Source organism: Leucoraja erinacea, chromosome 10, assembly GCF_028641065.1.
Source record: "Leucoraja erinacea ecotype New England chromosome 10, Leri_hhj_1, whole genome shotgun sequence".
NCBI classification, from domain to species: Eukaryota; Metazoa; Chordata; class Chondrichthyes; order Rajiformes; family Rajidae; genus Leucoraja; species Leucoraja erinaceus.
The window spans coordinates 16189421-16207068 of NC_073386.1; the positions used below are offsets into that span (position 1 = coordinate 16189421).

Consider the following 17648-nt stretch of genomic DNA (forward strand, 5'->3'; position numbering starts at 1 on the left):
TGCATTTTAATGTTTAAGGGCTTGGCCCTGCTGTCTTACACCTCCTTGGTGTTACATCTAAAAACGGCTTTAATTCATTATTATGGCATTAATATCTTGGAGAGATTTTGTACTTGGCTAAATATTTGGGTGGGATGTTATAGTACCCATAGGTAACTATGTTGTATAATGTTTCAGACAGGAACAATCGAGGAGAAGATTTTCCAGCGCCAAACTCACAAGAAGGCACTAAGTAGCTGTGTAGTTGATGAGGAACAAGATGTTGAACGGCACTTCTCTCTTGGAGAGCTCAAGGAGCTCTTTACCCTAAATGAGAGTACAGCAAGTGATACACATGATAGGTAATTATAGCTGGATCAATTTTGCAGCCATTTCTAAGTCTGTAACCTCACAGAAGCATGGTGTCTGGAGCTCACTGTGTTGTTGCCATCTCTTCCTTCTGCAGGTTGAAATGTCATCGATGTGTGAATGGTCACCAGGTGCGCCCTCCTCCTGAAGACTCAGATTGTACATCGGATCTTTCTCGGTGGAATCACTGTGCAAATAAACGTGGACTGCGAGATGCGGTCATTCAATCTGCCTGGGATGCTGCAGTCTCCTTTGTGTTTCATCACCATTCCCATGAGGAACAACGTGGAGTTCTCTGAGATACTACAATGCTTATGCAAAATTTTGCAAAGACACAAGTTAACAGTATCTGAAGCAGATTATTTGCCTTTATGAAAAGTGACTGGATTCTTAGAGGAATCTAAATAAGGATCAGCTCACTGCCTAGTCCACCGTGACTTCATTTATTTGAATATAACATTCTGCTGCCTTGTACACATGGTTAAAAATATTCAACACTTTAGATGTGCTCGAATGGTGTATAAATTATGACTTTCCTATCTATTGTCATGTGAGTGACAGCATATTATGTAAAGATATTTTTTACAATCTATTCAGTGAATAGGTAAGGGCTTGTTCTAAACTAGATTTTGCAAAAGGTATTGGAGAGTTGTGCAGATGAATCAGTACTGCTGAAATGCTAATATAATTTCATGTTCAAACTGAGGAATAACTGATTTAAAATTCATAGCTTAGTGTATTAATACCATCTTCTCTGTTATTATCTTTGGTGTACTAAAAGTTTACAATTTCAAGGATTGGAGACATATTGTCAGCAAACATTTAAGTACTGCTTGACAATTATAGTTAGCTCACTGATCATTTGGCACATCGGTATTAACTATTTCCCACTCGATATTCCCTGAAGATGTAATATGGTATGTTTGACTCCATTCAAACAACCATGTATCTGCTCTCAGTTAAAATACCTCTGCTTGCTTAATAAATTATAGCTATAATAAATGGCTAATTTATGGAAGTCAGTGCTACAACACCTAATGACTTCTGATCTCATCAACTGTCTGCACTTTTAAGTTACCAGAAGAATCCCCTGGATGGAAATTCTCCCTAACTCAGATTTCTGTCCTCCATTAAATCCACAATGTGATCTGTGGTAGCAGATGTACTGTACCGAGACAACAAAAAATAGATTTTTTTTTTGTTTGAATGGAAATCATGGCTGAAAACAGTTTTGTTTAAATTTGTTTTAAAGTTAGAAGGAACAGTGAATTTCAGAGGTGGAATGTATGTGGAATGAACATTGGCTTTTTAGCAAAATGGAAATTCTTTGCCACTGAACTTTATTATGAAACTTTATTACAATAATTCATTGCTTCAAATTACATTATCTTTATAAAACCTGGTAATGTTAAGGCATGAAAAATTAAGTGACAAGATCAGATTTGGTACATTAAGGCTTACTGTACCATCCTTTAACAAAAAAAATCATACTTATAAAACCATATTGCCATTAGTACAAAGTACTCTGAAAACTTGGAGGAAGAAACAACCCCATAATTGTCTGTTGGCCAAATTACATTGGAGTAACTTGGATTTCATGTCTTTTTTTAACTGTTTTCCAATAAAGTAGACAAATAGCTTTGGTCATAAAACAACACGGGTACAGAAAAAATACAATATTGGAAATATTTACATTACACTGGAATAATCAGCAAGTGCTTGTAATGGGTCAGTAAGAGACTGTACTGTGATTACATGACATTTGTTTTTGAAGAGTTCAATTGCCTCTTTGGTAAGTGCAGGATCTCTGAAGAATAGGTTCTCACTTACGTTCAGTTCTTTCAGCTTTAGCCGGCCAGGCCGTTCCAAGTCAGCTTTCGTAAGGACCATTGCAAACTCAAGTAGTCCATCCCCACGAATACAATTAGCACTAAAACAAAATTATATGCTATAAAATCTGATTTAAATTAAGCTTGTACAATAAGTTGTTTATTACAACTGCAACGTATAAAACTGATGCATTGGTAATATTAAACTTATCGTAGCGTCAAACAAATTTGCATTTTTTCCCCCCCAACATAATCTCTTAGTTGCATCACAACCATCTTATGATTTCTGCTGATTTTGCAACTCTACTGCTCCAGTGATGTATTGGATGTCTTCGTATGCCTAAAGGAGGATTTAACCCCCTTGGTCTAGTGAGGTTCTTGGTTCCCCGGCTAATATGGGAGGCAGAGAGGAGATTGCTGGATCCCTGGCAGATTTTTAAATCTTTGCTGTCCACAGGTTAGGTGCTGAACAACAGGAGGACAGTAAATAAGGTACCTTTATTTAAGAAGGGCAGCAAGGAGAAGCCAGGTAATTACAGGCTAGTTAATCTAACAATAATGGTAGATAAGTCAGTGGATAAAATGAGGGACAGGATTAATATACTCTTGGCAAGTCATGGATTGACCAGGGACATTCAGTATTGGTGAAAATGCCTATCTGACTGAGCAGTTTTAGAAGTAGCAACAATATGTTCAGTTAATGTAGTCCACAAGGACTTCAATAAAGGTTTCAATGAAGGTTCATCCAAAAGGTTGAAGATCAAGGGCAAATTGGATAAACATTTTAGTCAGTGGAAAGAGGGAAGTGTGGAGAGACACTTTTGTGGTTAGAAGCCTGGTAGACCACAAGGATCTGTACAGGAATCCTTTCCCTTGTACATTAATTAATTATGTGTGAATGAACATTGCCCTCCATAATGTTTGGGACAAAGACCCATCATATTTATTTGCCTCTGTACCCCACAATTTGAGATGTGTAATAGAAAAAAAAATATCACATGTGGTTAAAGTGCACATTGTCAGATTTTATTAAAGGCCATTTTTATATATTTTGGTTTCATCGTGTAGAAATTACAGCTGTGTTTATACATAGTCCCTCCATTTCAGGGCACCATAGTGTTTGGGACACATGGCTTCACAGGTGTTTGTAATTGCTCAGGTGTGTTTAATTGCCTCCTTAATGCAGCTACAAGAGCACATAGTCTTTCCTGCACTCTTTCCATCACATTTGGAAACTTTTATTGCTGTTTATCAACATGAGGACTAAAGTTGTGCCAATGAAAGTCAAAGACGCCATTATGAGAAAGAGAAACAAGAATAAAACTGTTAGAAACATCAGCCAAACACTAGGCTTCCCAAAATCAACTATTTGGAACATCATTAAGAAGAAACAGCACTGGTGAGCTTACTAATCGCAAAGGGACAGGCAGGCCAAGGAAGACCTCCACAGCTGATGACAGAAGAATTCTCTATCATAAAGAAAAATCCCCAAACACCTGTCCGACAGATTAGAAACTCTTCAGGAGTCAGATGCGGATTTGTCAATGATCACGGTCCGCAGAAGATTTCATGAACAGAAATACAGAGGCAACACTGCAAGATGCAAACCACTGGTTAGCTGCAAAAATAGATGGCCAGGTTAGTTTGCCAAGAAGTAATTAAAAGAGTAACCACAGTTATGGAAAAAGGTCTTGTGGACAGATGAGACAAAGATTAACTTATATCAGAATGATGGCAAGAGCAAACTATGGAGGAGAGAAGGAACTGCCCAAGATCCAAAGCATTCCATCTCATCTGTGAATGGTGGGGGTGTTATGGCCTGGGCATGTATGGCTGCTGAAGGTACTGGCTCATTTATCTTCATTGATGATACAACTGCTGATGGTAGTAGCTTAATGAATTCTGAAGTGTATAGACACATCCTATCTGCTCAAGTTCAAACAAATGCATCAAAACTCATTGACCGGCAGTTCATTCTACAGAAAGACAATGATCCCAAGCATACTGCTAAAGCAACAAAAGAGTTCTTCAACGCTAAAAAATTCTTGTGTGGCCAAGTAAATCACCCGATCTGAACCCAATTGAGCATGCCTTTTATAAGCTGAAGAGAAAACTGATGTGGACTAGCCCCCAAAACAAGCATAAGCCAAAGATGGCTGCAATACTGGCCTGGCAGAGCATCACCAGAGAAGACACTCAGCAACTGGCGATGTCCATGAATCGCAGACTTCAAGCAGTCATTGCATGCAAAGGATATGCAACAAAATACTAAACATGACTATTTTCATTTACACTACATTGATGTGTCCCAAACAATATGGTGCCCTGAAATGTGGGGGGACTATGTATAAACACTGCTGTAATTTCTACAAGGTGGAACCAAAGTGTATAAAAATGGCCTTTATTAAAATCTGACAATGTGCACTATAGCTACATGTGATTTTGTCTGTTATAAATCTCAAATTGTGGAATACAGAGGCAAATAAATAAATGGGTTTCTGTCCCAAACATTATGGAGGGCACTAAGTGGTACGATTAAGTATGCAGATTACATTAAAATTGGTGCAATATTGATGAGAAGCAGTCTGGGCTACGGGAAAAATATTGATCAGCTGGAAAATTAAACGAAGCAATGGCAGATGGAATATAATCCTAATTAAGAACAGGATCAGAGGTACCTTAGTGTATAAGTCTAGAGATCCCGAAAGATGGCAGCAGAGCTAGAGAGCTAGAGATGCTGCAGAATGACAATTAAAATTGAATCTGAATCTGAATGTGATGCCTAATGCAGGCTTTCATTAGTCAAGGCATAGAATACATGAAAATCAAAAATATAAACTGCAGATGATGAAAATCTGAAATTATGACAAATGTTAAAAGAGAAATGGGTCTGGCCGCATCAATGAGAAGAGAAACCTAACATTTCAAGTCCAGAATATTTCATTATCTAGGAAAGAGGACAAGCAAGATCTAATAATCACCCAATCAGGGATATTCCTTTCTTGCACCCATCCACTTATCTTACCTTTGCTACCTGAACAAACACATTTTCTCACTTGTGGAAGCAAGGGACTACAGATGGAAGTTTTAACAAAAGGACACAAAATGCTGGAGTAACTCAGCGGGTCAGTCAGCATATCTGGAGAACATGGATGGATGACGTTGCAGGTTGTGAACCTTCTTCAGACTGAAGAAGAGTCCCAACCCGAAATGTCACATATCCATGTCATCCAGAGATGCTGCCTGACCCATTGAGTTACTCCAAGCATTTTGTGATGTTTTGTTTCTTTTCTAGTTCTGATGAAGGATCACGGACCCAAAATGTTGTTTCTTTTATCAGATGTTGCCTCGCCTGTTGAGTGTTTCCAACATTTTCTGTTTTTATCATAGAGTGCAAGGGGGTAGGCGTAATGATACAACCCTATAAAACTTCAGTATGGTGCACAACTGGAATATTTCATGCAGTTCTGATTGGCACACTACAAAAAGGACGTAATTGCTTTGGAGAGCGTCCAAAGGAGATCTGACAAGACATAGCTTGGATTTAAATGTTTTATTTGTGGGGCGTGTGCATAGGGCATATTTGTTTTCCTCTGACCAGAGAGAAAATAGATATACTACAGAGGGCATAGATAGCATGAATAGTAGGAATATTTTCCTCATTACAGAAGCAACTATAACCAGAGGGCGCAGCCTTGGTGTAAGGTGCAAAAGGTTTATGGGAATCTAAAGGTAGAATTTCTTTCCGAGAGGGAGGTTGCTAGCTTGAACACGCTACTTGAGGCTGGTCATACACCAAAATGGAACAATGACATTCTCACTTCCAGCAGCACAATAGGTTTGTAAACACAATATTCAATAGATAATATAAATAAACAAACATTTTAAAAAGTTCAATAAGTTAACAAAATGAACAATATATAACCCCAAAAAGTAAAATAAAGCGCAAGTCCCTAGTGCAACCAAGGCAGTTCACAGTGTTCAATAGCCCAATGGTCATTGGGATAGCACAGCATTAAAAAAAAATCCAGTCAAGCACTTGAATTTCACAGGACCTGCTCCAGTACATCGAGCAAGCAGGCTAACCAGACTTTGGATTTTGAATAATGGTGGCGCCTGCATGGGTAACATATGGAAAAAGAATTTCACTGTGCAATTGTACATGACAAATAAAGCACTACTGAACTAGTAATTGTGTCAATCTGAGGAAGCTGGATCTGGAATGAAGAAATTTAAAAATATTACCTCACATTCAGGCAGGAGATACAAGACAAAGAATCCTCAGTAAAGAGCTTTGACAGTGACAGCAGACCTTTGTTTCCTAATTACAAAAAGAATCATAATGTGTTATACATTTATGAATTGTTTCAACTTTTGCCCTTTAAACGATACATTTCCACATTGACACAAGATATATCAACAGACTCGGAGAATTGGGACAATATTGATAAAACAAGATTATCCCACCAAAAAATAAACAAAGCTCAATTGCATTTATTGATAGTTGAACATCTCAGTCATTGTTTTGGGAAGGTCCAAGCACTCCACTTCTGGAATGTAAAAATATTTTCCCCCAATAGCCGTAAGAGTAATAGAATGTACCAACCCAATCGATTTGCAGGCAGAGACAAGGATTTGAGGGATTGATTTTGTTTTAGAGCAGTGACAATTTCAGACACTGTTTCTATGTGGTTTTCAAACAGATGGCAGTTATCCATAGTTAAACCTGTGAATAAGAAAATGAAAGATGTTTAGCTTTAGGCTTATCTTGAGGAATCATACTGCTTTGCAATTCTTGAAATAATTAATATGTAAATTACTTGCACTAATATGCACCTATCATAATCTCAAGGTATTCCAAGGTTTTTAAAAGAGAGTGTGCAGATAAATAGATAGGATGGGTTTGGGGAGGTATGGTCAAATTGAGGAAAGTGGAACGAGCCCAATATGCCAACTTGCTCGGCATCGACAAGGATTTGAAATGCTTTAAAGACGGATAATTTTTTTGAAATATGGGTCAAAGGAGAACATACAAACTACACAGACGGCACCTGAGGTCAGGAACAAACTCAGGACTCTGGTGCTGTGATGCAGCAGCTTTACCAACTGCACCGTGCCACCCTTATTCAGTATTCATCATTCAGATTAGTATGACACTATTAGTGATCACTCGTTACTGACATATTCGTTACACTATAAAAATGATACACCATCATTGCTTTTTCTCACCTTTGAGAGGTGCATTGCGCAGAAGATCTAAAACTTCCTTAAAGCAAACAGCAAGGTTAACATCTTGTATGGTGATCCATTCTAATGAAGGGAGAGAGACTAGGACCAAAATTATACATTATTAGGTTATATATTGCTTTACAAATGAAGACAACATTTGACATGGGGTTTTACACTCACAGATCAGCAGACCTGCTCTTTTTGAATGCTTCCGGCAATAAAACAAGAACACACAGTGAGAACCTGGAAACCTGTTTGAGTTTCAAACAATTGATCATACCAGGTAATAGGAGTGTGAGATTAGCAAACTGCACGTTCACACGTTTCATTGTCAATGTATAAACATGGGGTTACATGCTGTAAAAGGGACCAATTGCTCGATATAATGTTCTTTTATTTTCTTGGAGGCAAATCGCAAATTTGTGATTCAGATACAAGAGTCTTGACCCAAAGCATCACCTCTGCTGCCTAACCTGATGAGTTACTCCAGCACTGTGTGTTCTGAGCGAATGAGTAATGTTCATTTCAAAGAGAGATATACACATTCAATACATGCCAACAATAAAATACTTTTGACAAACTTCAAGGTACATTACCACGCACATGTAGCTGCATGCAGCAATTTGCCAAGTGCATCAGGTGGACTAAATGATGCCTTGTGCAGATTTAGGTATTTAAGGACTTTCAATTCCTTTAAAACTGTCAGTAGCATGTCAACCTGTAGCGGCATGTTTGTACAACTCAGACTCAAATTCTCCAGGCAACTACCTGCAGTAACAGAAATGAACAATTAGAAAACATGTCAAAGGAAACATCCGAATCATTGTCTTGCTGATTAGAAGTTAAAGAATGGTTTTATAATGCTCGTGTCCGCAGTTAACTGACGTTCTATCACCATTAAACTATACGATTATTTAAAAAAAATTAAGAGCTGGAATTGTTCAGTGCATAAGCGTACTAACATTATACAATGACTGATCTAACCATAACCTAAACTCTGCATTTCCACCTCCCTGAAGTATCATTTGCTTATCATGAATCTTCCTACCATTCTTAAAAAATATTCAAAACCCCGTTTCATTCACCCTTCGATAAAAAGAGTTTCAAAGACTCATCACCCTGAAAGATAAAACATAGTCTAATTCTAGATTATCTCATAAGAGGAAACTCCTCTCTACATCCACTATATATAGCATCAATTTAGGATTTGAGTGTTTCAATCAAGTCGTCATTAACTCTTCAAAACTTCAGAGGGTATAAGCCAAGTCTTATCAGTCTTTCTTCAAAACGCAACCTGTCCATTCCAGGTCTGTTAATCTCTTCTGCCTTCATCCAATTGAGAGCTTTTTTCTCCTTTTCTCCTCTGTAATTGACTATGACTGTTGTCTAAATTAATCGAGAGATTGATGTGTTCCTCTTTACCTTCCCAGTTAACACTGCTGCTACTGTAGGCAATCTTCTGAACCCCAAATACTATTTCACATGGAGCTTTTGGAACAAATGGAAAGACCATAGTTTTCTCCCAACCATCCTGATAATAATACAAAGCAAATTAATACAATGGAAATGTATTACCAACCTCTTATTTCTGGAGTACCCGTCAACAACTTGTTTTCTAATGATTCACTTTGGATTTCCAGCAGGAATCCCAAATGGAATGTTTGAAGGTGGGGGAAGATGCCAATTATGATTTCAATAAGTTTTACTAGGGGAAGGTGTAAGATATCATCTTTTAATACTAGAGTGGAAAGACAACTGCTGCGACAAGAAAGTACGTAGAGCCCCTTAAGGACCAGAAAAATGGCAGGACCCAGGCCTAGAAGAAAAGGAAACAACAAAATGTAGCTACGGGATCCTTTTAAGAGCTTGTAGTATGTAAATAAGCATAAATGTTACAATTACATTTTTGTGTGAACCTGTGACTGAATCAACCCCAATCTGTCATAGTTACAAGGTTGATTGAGTCCTCCTTGCAGACGAATTACTTGACTCATTAGAGGAATGGTGAAGAACTAAAATTATGTCGATGTCTATTCCTCAAATACAATAGGTTTACTAAAACAGCAACATTGCTTAATGAGATTACATGAAAATTAATATTGCTCTAAATTAAAGTGAAAAATAGACAGTGATATTCAAACACTAATTTGATAACGTTTCTAACAAGATAAAAAGTACATGGCAAAACAAATGCTTTTTGTTAATCTGTTGGTGAAACTTTCAGTGGTGTTCAAAACTTTAAATACCTGATTTTTTGGAGGTAAGGGTTAGGGAGAGAAGGTGTTAAAAAGTCTTTGGTGTAGTGAATATTGCACTTACAAACCAAAAATTAAAACTTTTATCGGTTTTCTCAGATGCATCATGCACCCAAATAAAGATACTTAATCAGGTTCAAGTTTTCTGCTTCTCCCATCTGAAACTTCGGATTAACTGCAGTTCCAAATCATGTAATGCTTTTATTTCTTAATAAAATCTTGCAAACTAACCATTGTACTCCAAGACCAGTTTCTGGAGGGAAACCCATGAACTGAGCAACTTGGATAGCATCACAGCAGATTTGTAGGACAATGCGACTGACGTAATTTCCAGCACCGACACACTCCTCGCAAACAGTTCTGGAGAAGATGAAAATGTTGTGTCAGCTTGCTCTTCCCCAGTAAGAGCATCATCACTCAGGTCTTCTAATAGGCTGTCATTGGTTTCATCACTGTCTGATGTGTTTTGAACAGATTTTGTTTTACTTTTACCAATCATAAATATATAGTCATAGATGTCCCCTTGTTTCTCAATCTCTTCAGATAACCTTTGATTTGTCTTTGATTTTTCTTCTGACTTGAAGTTACACACATCAGTGAGTCGTGGCTTCTTACACATTCTATTGTAAGCATAGCATGGAGTCAAATCTTCTGATGAACAAGTGCTTGGATGGCAAACATAAGATTCATCTAAAGTTCTGCTGTGTGCATTTGTTCCAAATTCACCAAACACCATCCTTGGACATCCTAGCTCTTCTGAAAAGGCAACTTCTTCCACAATAGCAGAGTTGTGCTTCTGAAAACCATTTGCACATTTATGAGACACCAGCCTTTCGGAAGTCCTTGCGGCAGCATGGGGAGAGCGTGGCTCCGTAAAAGTCCTGCTGCTAGCTTCATGGGAATAGCTTGTTATTTCTTCAGAAGTACTGTGTTGTTGTTCAGAATACTCCATTTCTTTCATAACTCTGCCAGGTGCAGAATACAACTGCCCTTTAATAATCTGCTGCTCACTACAACAATTGCTTTCACAAGTCTTGTTGGAAAGATAAGTTGGTTCAAACAGATCATGGCTTGAATAAGTATGTGGTTCTGCTGAAGCTCTGCCATTGCCTTCCGAAAAAAGCTTCACATCTAAAACGACACTGCGTGCATCACGACTTCTCGATGGATTCTGCATCCCGAGACAGGATTTGCACTTTTTTGGATGAATCTTACGTGTACTACAATTACTAGCCTCAGATATTATTCCAAGTTCTCCACATGATATTTCTTCACAGGTTGCATGATATGTACTGGGAGATATCAGATCATCAGAAGTCATGCCGGCAGTTGCAGACATAACTGTCTTAGTTGCATTGTCTTCAGCAGTGGTGAATCTCCTAACAGCCTCCTGCTGGCAACAATCCAATATATTTTTCTGAACTGTTGAATCCCTTGCTTTAATGTTCATCTTCAATCTATCCTCATCACAACATTCATTACACTGAGATTCCTTCTTTCTTGCATGCCACAGTCCTGCACTTGTCCTCAGTAGGAGGGCCAATAATTCAGGGTGGGGCTCATTCCAATGTGACAGTGCCACCTCTTTCACAACTCCATGGTGAATGAGACCATGAAGCAACGTTAACAGTGAATCTTGCAATGTGTGATCCACAGAACGTAAATGTTGAAACACCAGCTTGTGCACGGTGCTCGCTAAACGGCTACAAATGGTTGGATTATCAGCCAGTTCCTTCACTCCTTGAAGCTTGTTGCGAATTACAAGTTTGCTAACATGTCGAGAAGCGAGAATTAACGCAGAAGAACGAGAATTATTTAGTTGCCTGACGCTCAAAATATCCAATGTTCCCCAAAGAACACCATGAAAGAATGTTTGCAAAAACTTTTGCCTCCAGTTAATATGTTCCTGTAGAAATAAAGGAAAGGCAGGTTAAAACACAGAAGCAATATCACACTGTGACATTTACAAAATTATCTTATACATTTGTGAGAACCACCTTTAATATTACTTTATGTATTCTTCACCAGCAACAAGTGTAAATGTCCACAACTATCATATTGCGAAGGTACACCAAACCATCCTTTCATCATCTGTGGGAGAACTAGACTTTTTGTCCACCATGTGGATCTCGAACAAGGTTTTTACACTCCAAGGAAACAGCTCCAGTCAGCTAACTTTAAAAGCACCAGCACCATGAGCACAAACTATAAGATACAAGAAATCTATATGGACTCAGGTTAATGTTTGCCAATATTAACAACTTCAGGCTAAGATATACTTTACCCAAAAACAGCTCAGTTTGCATCCAGGAACACCCACTGGGACCTTCAAACGGGCCCATCAGCGACTGCACTTCCTGAGGAAACTAAAACAGGCCTCACTCCCCACCAACATCCTCAGGACTTTCTACAGGGGCACGGTGGAGTACTCACTAGACTTTTTGTCCACCCACTGTTGGAGGCTCTGCGAAGCAAGGATCATTGGGCCTCCCTACCCTTACAAGAACTCCAGAGCCGCTGTCTGAAGAAAACAGAGCTGCCAAGGACAAAGTCAGCTAACTCCTTCAAAGCGAACATCAAAGCCCGGACCGAGGCTGAGCACCACAGGCTGTGAGGCTGCTAAACAGTCACTCTGCACCCACAGTCACTTGACTTGACTCTGCGGCTGGCACGGACACTTTAATATGGCATGGACTCTCAGGTTAATGTGTTTTTTTACCTGCTTTTTAACTATTTATATTTCCATCAGGGACTGGATTGTTTTTAGTGTTATTATGTGTGAAGTGTTTAAATTTCATGTGCGATGCTCCGCTATTCACTGGGAAACGTCTTTTCATTTTGCACTGTAACAACTGTTGCTTGCAAGATGACAATAAAGGTTGATTGATTGATTGATTGATCAAATGATTAATAGGCCCATAAGCACACTTTCAAATAAGATAAACTAGCAACAAATATGGATCATATTTTTAATGTTTCTTTTGGCATAAAAAATTACCATTACACAGCTAGGTGAGGCCCTAGTAAGAAACTAAATTATTATTTTTTTTAATATTTAATTCTGCAACTTCAGGTAACTTGCTTTTGGTCTGTAGCATTTGGCCACTTGTGACATCGGTTCAACTGGTCTGTCTTTTTCCCCCTTTTTTTCTTCCTCTGCAAGTGGAGGACATGCCCAACCTAACTCCCTGGGTATATACAATACAATACAATACCATTTATTTGTCATTTGAACCTCACATGAAGTTCAAACGAAATTTAGTTTCTGCAGTCATACAAGAAAAGAACTAAGACACACACCAACACAATTTACACAAACATCCATCACATTGAATCTCCTCCTCACTGTGATGGAAGGCAAAGTCTTGTCTCTCCCCTGCTCTCCATTCCTCACCCGAAGTCAAAGTCAAAGCCCCCGGCGAGCGCTAGCAAGTCCCACGGCCACTCAAAGCCGCGCCGGGCGATGTAAGGCCCTGCTCCGGGTCCCGATGTCGGAGCCCCCGGCAGGCACTAGCAAGTCCGCGGCCATTTAAAGCCGCGCCGGGCGATGTAAGGCCCCACTCCAGGTCACGTTCAACCCCGCAATTCGAGCGGGAGAAGTCGCCGTTGCCGGTGCCCCGCAAAGCAGTCTCCCACCGGGGACCCGCGAGCTCCCGGTGTCGCCATCCACCGGAGTCGGGTCGCAACAGCGCGCCACCGCAGCTCTCCACGCTCCGAAGCCGGCCAGCTCCACGATGGTAGGTCCGCAGCTCCGTGACTTGAGCCCCCAGGTCGTTCCGGTTGGAGACCGCTCCACGGTGCTAGGCCCCAACGGCAACGGAGACCCGACAGGGAAAAGGTCGGGTCCCCGTACAGGGAAGAGATCTAAAAGTTTCCCCCACCCACCCGCCGCCTCCCACACATACACAGTCAAAAACCCACCACAAACTGTACCCTCAACAGGACAATAAAATTTAAAAAAGACAGACGGTCTGCAGAGGCCGCTGCGACGTCGGTCGCGCCGCCAACCCTGCTCCCCCCTGCTCTGCATTTTGTCTATGTTTTCACTCTAACTGCTCCTATTCACTCACTAACCAGAAAACCTTATTTACAAGGTATCCCTATAGTCACCCTAGTACTACCCTACGAGAGACATTCCAACCACCCCACCCCCCACACACACTTCCTCCAGCCTAATAAATTCTACTTGCGTCCTTTCCAGTTCCAACAAAATGTCTTCAACCAGAAATGTTAATTCTGAATTTCTACCTACAGATGTGGTGTGATCTGCTGAGTGGGGTATTTCAAGTATTTTTTGTCTTTATTTCCTTTTTGTTTTAAACAATGTTTTGTTTCTTTATATTCTGGTGAATGCAAAATAATACCCTGCTAGGGGTTTACATCAATAAAACAATTTGTGCAGTAGCCTTTTTTTTTTGGGCATTTACAAAATTTGCAACAATAGCAACAATATTAGCCGTGTTAAATTTCTTATTTTTGCTTCAAAAATATTAACAAATGTAAAGAATTACCATAAAAATTACAAAAGGGATCCAGGGTGGATAAACTTACTGTCTTAGCTTTAGGATTTGTTCCTATCACATCTTTCCAAATCTGATGCCAAAAAGCTTGAGTAGAAATACCTGGAACACACCAAAAATAAATGCAGTACAAAATATTAATATGGAAAGTTGGAGTATAACCACTAGTCCACAATGGTTGATTGCAGGGCTAGATTGCAGCAAAGACCTAGACTCCCAAAACGGGGGAAAGAGTAGAAAACAGACATGCATGTGTGTTGACAATATATAATAGGAAGAATATTAGTATTCAATATTTTGTTTTACTTTTAGCAGCATCAGAGTTGTAGAACATGGAACCACCTACCCCTTACCCCGACTGCCTCGTCGTTACATTTTCTCCCCTTCCCACTCTCCTGTCCCCACCCACCTATATTTCTTCCTCTAGCTTCACGATTCATACCTCTTATATCCTTATCTTACACTTTCCATCCCTTCATCCTTCTTCAACCTTCTACCTATCAAATATGTCCCTCACCCATGCACACACACACCACCACAATCAGTCTGAAGAAGGGTCACCTATCAATGTTCTCCAAAGATGCTACCTGACCCGCTGAGTTAGACCAGCCCTTTGCGTCCTTTAAAAAAAAATGGAAACAGGCTCTTTGGAACTAAGATACTTATTTATATCCCATATACCTACATTTGACTTGTATCCCTCTAAAATTTTCCTATCCATGTACCCATCCAAATGCATTTTAAATATTCTAATTGTACCTACCTGAATGATCCTATCAACAACCAGAGAGCAGTCTTTAATCAGTCTTCACCTTGCACTAAACATTATTCCATTTATGATGTATCTGTACACTATGGATGGCTTGATTGTCATCATGTATAGTCTTTCCGCTAACATGTTAGCATGCAACTAAACGGTTTACACTGTACCTCAGTACACGTCACATTAAATTAAACTAAATCTCTACTACCTCTTGTTGCAGGTAGCTTCATATACACTCCACCCTCTGTGAAAAAATTGTCATTCAGATCCCCTTTAAATCCACGCTTCTAGTTTTAGGCTCCCTTGAAAGAGCTAATAATCAAATCTAAAATGGAGTCGTTCTTCTACAAAAGCATAGACTAGTAAAACAAAAGAATAGCTTGGTGCCAAGTCTGAATGACTTTGCAAATTATATGGAACACAATATTGAGGACAGATTGTCTTTTCAATAAAGACATTAAGATGGCAGCCTGCAGTAATAACATGTGCTTCTTTTCAAGGCCATAAAGAAGACAAGATTGAAAAAAAAAGCTGACGCTCCAGAGATAAGTAATAACTTGTTATTGGATGAGCTTGATTTGGACCCAGCTTTCCTATATTGCAAAAGGCTATAGAATATTTCAGTCATGCCATATTCAGACTTGGTAGGTGTACTGATAAGAAAAATGTATAATTGTGCTAACTCGCTTTTGTTCTGAGAGTGGGAGCCCGAGAAGCACTGAGCGACGTTTGCGCCACTCCCGTCTGATGAATCAATTAAAGATTGCCATGGTTTTTGACCTTTAACAGTTTTTGTTGCTATCTACATTTAAGAAACAAACTTTGACACCCTCACCCTGAGAAGAAGATTGTGAATATCTATCCCTAAGTATACTCCAATTTTGAGAATAATTCAATTATCAAAATTCTACAATTTCTCCAAAGGACAGTTTACAAAACGTAGAACTTTAACCTTACCTTTCCTTACCGCGACCTCTTCGATCTTCTCCAGGTCATAAATGTTAAGAAATTGCAGCAGCTCTTGAAAGACCACTGCTGGCAAATCTACGTGAGAAATACAACATTGAAAATGATTATGAATCTATCAAGGAATCACCTACAAATACTTCCCTTTTCTATGTCTTCAGTTTCTTTTCCAGTCTCCCATGGATCTATACTTGATTCTCTACTGTTGCTAATTCTCATGTTTCTCCTCAGCATCATCCAAAAATCACAAGTACACTGGCATCATCCACCGTTCTTTCCTGCCACTTTCTGTATAGACTGCCAGAAATGTTCAAAAGTGCAGAAACTGCTTCCAATTAAAGAATTCCCATACAAGTTGTAGCTTTCTGTTCTCCCCGATCTGAAGAAGGGTCCCAACCCAAAACATCACATACACATGGCTCTGGAGATGCTGCCTGATCCAGCACTTTTTTTGTAAACCAGCATCTGCAATTTTTTGTGTCAACTTTGATCTTATCTTCATTATTAAATACTTTGACGCTCTCACTCATCATTGTCTCTGTCACACCCTCTACACATAATGAGCTTTCCTCAATTTTGGCCTCAAATAGCATGTGCCAATCTATGACTCAATGGCTCATTTGATCTGTCCTGGACCCAACACATTGATGCAATCACAAAGAGAGCCTCTACTTTCTAAGAAGATTGAGGACATTCCATATGTTATCAAATATTAACAGGTCAAAGGTAGAAAGTTGATTGGTTGTATCATAAAAGCATATTGACCTGGTTCAGCAACATTGAACACCTAGGAACAATGGAGACTACAGAGTTGTAGACATTGCCCAGTCAATCACATACATTGATCTCTCCATCATTGAAGAGATCTATATAAAGGTTCACCTCAAGAAGGCAACCAATATCAGACCCACATCACCCTGGCTATGCTCTCATTTCACTATCACCTCAACAAATATGATCTTCTATGGACCATGTCTTTGCTTGCACTACAAACTTCAGTTTTATGCTATTATGGTTACCTAGTATTAGCTATTCATTTATTGCATGATGATTATTACACAGTTATCTGTGTTAGTGAGTTTACGGGTCTGTTAAGCTGCAGCAAGTAAGAATTTCACAGTTCCGTTGCTGACAATAACATATAACAATTAAATTATCTTGACTCTTGCTTAAACCACCGTGACAATAGAAGAGGAAGTGCTCGTCAATGGCGGCAGTGTTTGTAAACCAATCGCATCACAAGTTTGTTTTTAATATTGTGATTTAGATTTGAATGTTTCTCGGACCAAAGAAAAAAAAGAACGAAGTCCACCTGCACGTTGCACCAAAGAAGTTGCACGGGCTTCGGACACGGTGCTGCAGTAATTATTATAGTTTCGTGTCTCTTACCACATATCCCCTGCTCCAGCCGGGACACGTTCTCACTGATGGTCCGAGCACAGAAGGTGAATAAAGAGAGCACCTCGCTACTCGTCTCCTCACAGCCACTCGACCCCATCATCTGCCTATAACTGGGGCTGTCGTTACCGCGCCGCCATCTTGGTGAGGTCGAGGTCAACGTCACGCCGACCTTCTTCTTTGACTGGGCGCAGGGTCCAGCATCTCAATTGGTTCCGTCAATTGACATGGTATCAATTTATAAAAGCGTCGGCAACTAAATACAGTGATCGGTGCAAATAAAAGTTATATTTATAAGGTCATTTAATCTAGCAAAATGATTTCAAAGAGACATTAATTC

The 17648-nt window shown here is 39.4% G+C and overlaps 2 protein-coding genes across 3 annotated transcripts in view; one reads left to right on the top strand and one right to left on the bottom strand.

The window, feature by feature from the left end:
• The window catches only part of rad54l (RAD54 like), a 24694-nt gene extending 22754 nt beyond the window's left edge, over nt 1–1940 (top strand). For both annotated transcript variants that reach the window (XM_055641546.1, XM_055641545.1), the window contains 2 exons: nt 178–341; nt 446–1940. In XM_055641546.1, the coding sequence (XP_055497521.1) occupies nt 178–341; nt 446–647 (366 nt within the window). In that variant the 3' untranslated portion in view covers nt 648–1940. The remainder of the gene's footprint in view (nt 1–177; nt 342–445) is intronic.
• Nucleotides 1672–17492, bottom strand: lrrc41 (leucine rich repeat containing 41). The gene is made up of 10 exons (XM_055641543.1): nt 17300–17492; nt 15902–15988; nt 14213–14283; nt 9893–11567; nt 8986–9222; nt 8010–8174; nt 7407–7505; nt 6784–6903; nt 6423–6498; nt 1672–2278 (listed from the first exon to the last, which is right to left on the bottom strand). The coding sequence occupies exons 1-10, from the start codon at nt 17409–17411 to the stop codon at nt 2038–2040; spliced, it is 2883 nt and encodes a 960-aa protein (XP_055497518.1). The 5' UTR covers nt 17412–17492; the 3' UTR covers nt 1672–2037.
• Nucleotides 17493–17648: the final 156 nt, after the last annotated feature.